Source organism: Hyperolius riggenbachi, chromosome 6 (assembly GCF_040937935.1).
Source record: "Hyperolius riggenbachi isolate aHypRig1 chromosome 6, aHypRig1.pri, whole genome shotgun sequence".
NCBI classification, from domain to species: Eukaryota; Metazoa; Chordata; class Amphibia; order Anura; family Hyperoliidae; genus Hyperolius; species Hyperolius riggenbachi.
In genome coordinates this window covers 390,597,056-390,601,543 of record NC_090651.1, presented here as the reverse complement: position 1 = coordinate 390,601,543, position 4,488 = coordinate 390,597,056, and the positions used below count along the sequence as shown (strand labels likewise).

The window sequence follows — 4,488 nt, the reverse complement described above, 5'->3', positions numbered from 1 at the left end:
CTTTTGTTTGTTGGGGGGGGGGGGGGGGAGGTGGGTAATCAGCACTGGGTGTCAGATACCCCAGGTCTGCCACTGGGTACCTCGTCTTAAAGCGAGAAAAATGTACAAAAAAGAACACTATATCTGTGCAGCATCGGTACAGTACATAAAGTATGTGTTTATATCACATGTTACATGTCACCTCATGTATCCTTATATATTGGATAATACCATAGATGGATAAATAGCTAGACTGACCATAGGATTGGAATTATAAAGTTGTTGTTTTTTATTTCTGATTACAGATTGACCCATCTCCAATCTATATAAACAATGGAGAACTTCACAGAGGTATTTCTGGTTCCTAATAGCACTTCTCTAGAAGAACATGATTCTAAGAATAATTCTTATAAGGCTTATATAAAATATATTTTTTATGTATACACCATGGTGGTACTCAGTGCAGTCTTCCTGCTGGGCACAGTGGGGAATGGACTGGTCATCTACTTTGCTGCCTTCAGGATGAAGAGGACTGTGACTATTGTGTGGTATCTCAATTTAGCCATAGCAGACTTTATCTGCAGTTCTTTCCTGCCTCTGATTGTTGTTGAATTCGCCCTCGATGATCACTGGCCCTTTGGTGCATTCATGTGTAAGCTGTACCCAACGATCATGGACATGAATCTCTACGCCAGCATCTTCCTGCTCACCGTCATCAGCATGGACCGTTGTATCTCCGTACTGTTTCCTGTTTGGTGCCGGAATCACCGGACTCCCAAACTGGCATCCTTTGTGGCCCTCGGAGTTTGGATCTTAGCATTTGTTTTCAGTTTACCGTATTTTACATTTATAGATGCAAAAGAATATAATGGAACTGTTATTTGCATTAATAGTCATGGAGATGACATAAATGAAAAGTCAAGACACACCGGTGACGTCATGACAACTTTTATTGTCGGATTTGCCATTCCTTTCATTCTGATCATTTCCTGTTATTCAATCATTCTGCTGCGCATCCGAAGAAATCACATGACCACATCCAGCAAGCCATTTAAAGTTGCCGTAGCTGTCATCATTTCATTCTTTGTCTGCTCGTTCCCCAGGCATGTCTTCTCCTTTGTGCTGCTGGCTGCAAGTTATGACCCTGATCGTGATTTATCCTATGCAGAATTATTTGGAATTGGGCTTTCCTCCAGCTTGATATATGTCAATAGCTGTGTTAACCCTTTTCTGTACTTCTTCTTGGGCCACGATTTCAAAGTGAAATTCTGGACCTCTTTCCAGGCAATATTTGAGAAAGTCTTCACAGAAGAGTCTGGCCAACTGGATTCACAGAGCAGGACCAGGTCAACTTCTGATTCTCTTATAGTTTGAGTCAGGGGTCGAGTCCTGTTTGAACGTGGGTGGACGACATCCATCTACTTTTTTCAGAGCGTGGACTTCGTCCACCCTAGCATGTGAAGGGGAGTAAGCGCAGTGAAGGGGGAGTGGTGGGCACAGTGGTGGGGAAGAGGGGACGTCTCCTCCCCCCTTCCCTCACTTTGGGGCTCCCCCTCCCTCGCTCTCCCCTCCAGAACTAAATATTTGTGGTGGCTGGCAGTGGGCATCAGTGGGCGGGGACTTACCTCTGCTTTGTTCCAAGCGCAGGAATAAGTTCTGCATTGCCACTGCTCTAGTCTAGACCAGACCAGACTAGTGGCAATGCAGAGCTTCAACTCGCACCGGGAACGAAGCGGAGGTAAGTCCCCGCCCACTGATGCCCGCTGCCAGCCACCCACAAATGTCTAGTTCTGGAGTTACACTTTGAGTATACTGGGAGTTGCTGTTTTTTGATGTGTGGGTCTCTTTATTGTTATTGTATTTTTTACATCTAATACAATGATTTATTTATAAGGGTGGTTATCCATTATGGCACTCAGCCTTACTTATACCACAGCACTAGCATTTTTTGCTTTTGGTCTTTTGATGATTTATGATGCTGATTTTGTCAGCATGTGCTGTATTACATGCGTTTTACGCGTCAAGTTTGCGGAGTTCTGCGTTCGGCATAGCGGCTATTTGTATGGTTCCGCAGTTGACTTTATGCGTACGTTTTTACGCATCGTTAGGACGCTTTTCCGCATGGATGCAGTTGAGGATTTTACGCGTATATTTTTACTCATTGTTAGGACACTTTTACGCATGGAAACGAATGACGTCATGACGTCATTCGTTCCGTTTTTCGGCAGTACGCTTCTCGCATTGCCCTCTGGGAGATTGGGAGGAGCGTTATGACAGTGCTGTTGTGGTTTCCCATCAGGTCCTCCTGACTTGGTAAGTGCTGATTGGCCATTAAGGATATGACACTTTTTAAATCATGCTGTGATAACGGCTGCTGATTTACATATCTGTTCCCCATCAGGTCCTCTCATTATGCTTTGCCCTGTGATTGGACATTTATGTTTTTTTGTATTGTGATGTTATCTGATTGGTCCATGTGACCTTATTGAAACTGTATATAAATGCCTTTGTGTTTGTTATCTCTTTTGAGTGAGCCTATACAGCTTGAGGAAGGAGCTTGTCTCCGAAACAGCGTCTGTCGCTGTCCCTGGGCGCTATCTTTATGCAATAAAGAGCTTAAATACATCTACGTGGTGCTGCGGATCTCTACTACTTATAGTTCTGGAGGAGGGAGCATCAAAGGGGGAGCCCCAGGGTGAGGGAAGGGGGGGGGGAGACGTCTAGTGTTGGGCGAACAGTGTTCGCCACTGTTCGGGTTCTGCAGAACATCACCCTGTTCGGGTGATGTTCGAGTTCGGCCGAACACCTGGTGGTGTTCGGCCAAACTGTTCGGGTTCGCCCGAACGGCTCAATGCCTGGCCGAACAGGGCCCCTGTTCGGCTGAACAGGGCCCTGTTCGGCCGAATACGGCCCCCCTATGGGGTCGCAGGCATAAGGGGGGAGCATGCCCCGATCGCGGGGGGGGTCAGAAATTCCCCCCACCCCCTCCGCTAGCGCTCCCCCCTCTGCCCGCTTCCCCATACAAAAGAAGTGAGTGAGGAGGAGGAGTCCGGAGAGTGACGCGTTGAGGGAGGCCGGGCAGCGGGCGGTTCAGCGGTAGTACCCTTGTGGTACTTCCGCCCTTTCTCTGACCTCACGTCCTCTGCGTGATGATGCATACGAGGGTACGCGTGACGCGTACCCTCGTATGCAGAGGACGTGAGGTCAGAGAAAGGGCGGAAGTACCACAAGGGTACTACCGCTGAACCGCCCGCTGCCCGGCCTCCCTCAACGCGTCACTCTCCGGACTCCTCCTCCTCACTCACTTCTTTTGTATGGGGAAGCGGGCAGAGGGGGGAGCGCTAGCGGAGGGGGTGGGGGGAATTTCTGACCCCCCCCCCCGCGATCGGGGCATGCTCCCCCCTTATGCCTGCGACCCCATAGGGCCCCCAAAAGCGGAATGTTCGGGGAGTTCGGGGTTCGGCCCGAACATGCCGAACATCGCGGCCATGTTCGGCGAACGTTCCCGAACCCGAACATCCAGGTGTTCGCCCAACACTAGAGACGTCCTCCCTTCCCCACCGCTGTGCCCACCTCCTTTTGGGGACACCCATAGACCTGGCTACATATACTGAGGACACCTACAGACCTGGCTAACTGTTCTGGGGACACCTATAGACCTGGCTATACTGGGGACACCTATAGACCTGGCTATACTGGGGACACCTACAGTATACACCTGGCTATACTAGGGACACCTATAGACCTGGCTATACTGGGGACACCAACAATATACACCTGGCTATACTGGGGACACCTATAGACCTGGCTATACTGGGGACACCTACAGACCTGACTAACTGTTCTGAGGACACCTATAGACCTGGCTATACTGGGGACACCGATAGACCTGGCTATACTGGGGACACCTACAGTATACACCTGGCTATACTGGGGACACCTATAGACCTGGCTATACTGGGGACACCTACAGTATACACCTGGCTATACTAGGGACACCTATAGACCTGGCTATACTGGGGACACCAACAATATACACCTGGCTATACTGGGGACACCTATAGACCTGGCTATACTGGGGACACCTACAGTATACACCTGGCTATACTGGGGACACCTATAGACCTGGCTATACTAGGGACACCTACAGTATACACCTGGCTATACTAGGGACACCTATAGACCTGGCTATACTGGGGACACCAACAGTATACACCTGGCTATACTGGGGACACCTACAGTATACACCTGGCTATACTAGGGACACCTATAGACCTGGCTATACTGGGGACACCAACAGTATACACCTGGCTATACTGGGGACACCTATAGACCTGGCTATACTGGGGACACCTACAGTATACACCTGGCTATACTGGGGACACCTATAGACCTGGCTATACTGGGGACACCTACAGTATACACCTGGCTATACTAGGGACACCTATAGACCTGGCTATACTGGGGACACCAACAGTATACACCTGGCTATACTGGGGACACCTATAG

At 49.3% G+C, this 4,488-nt stretch overlaps 1 protein-coding gene across 1 annotated transcript; it reads left to right on the top strand.

Moving 5' to 3' along the window:
- The first annotated feature begins 426 nt into the window (after positions 1 to 426).
- LOC137523136 (formyl peptide receptor 2-like) lies at positions 427 to 1,353 on the top strand. Its single transcript, XM_068243373.1, has one exon. It carries the CDS (start codon positions 427 to 429, stop codon positions 1,351 to 1,353), a length of 927 nt encoding a protein of 308 aa, XP_068099474.1.
- Positions 1,354 to 4,488: the final 3,135 nt, after the last annotated feature.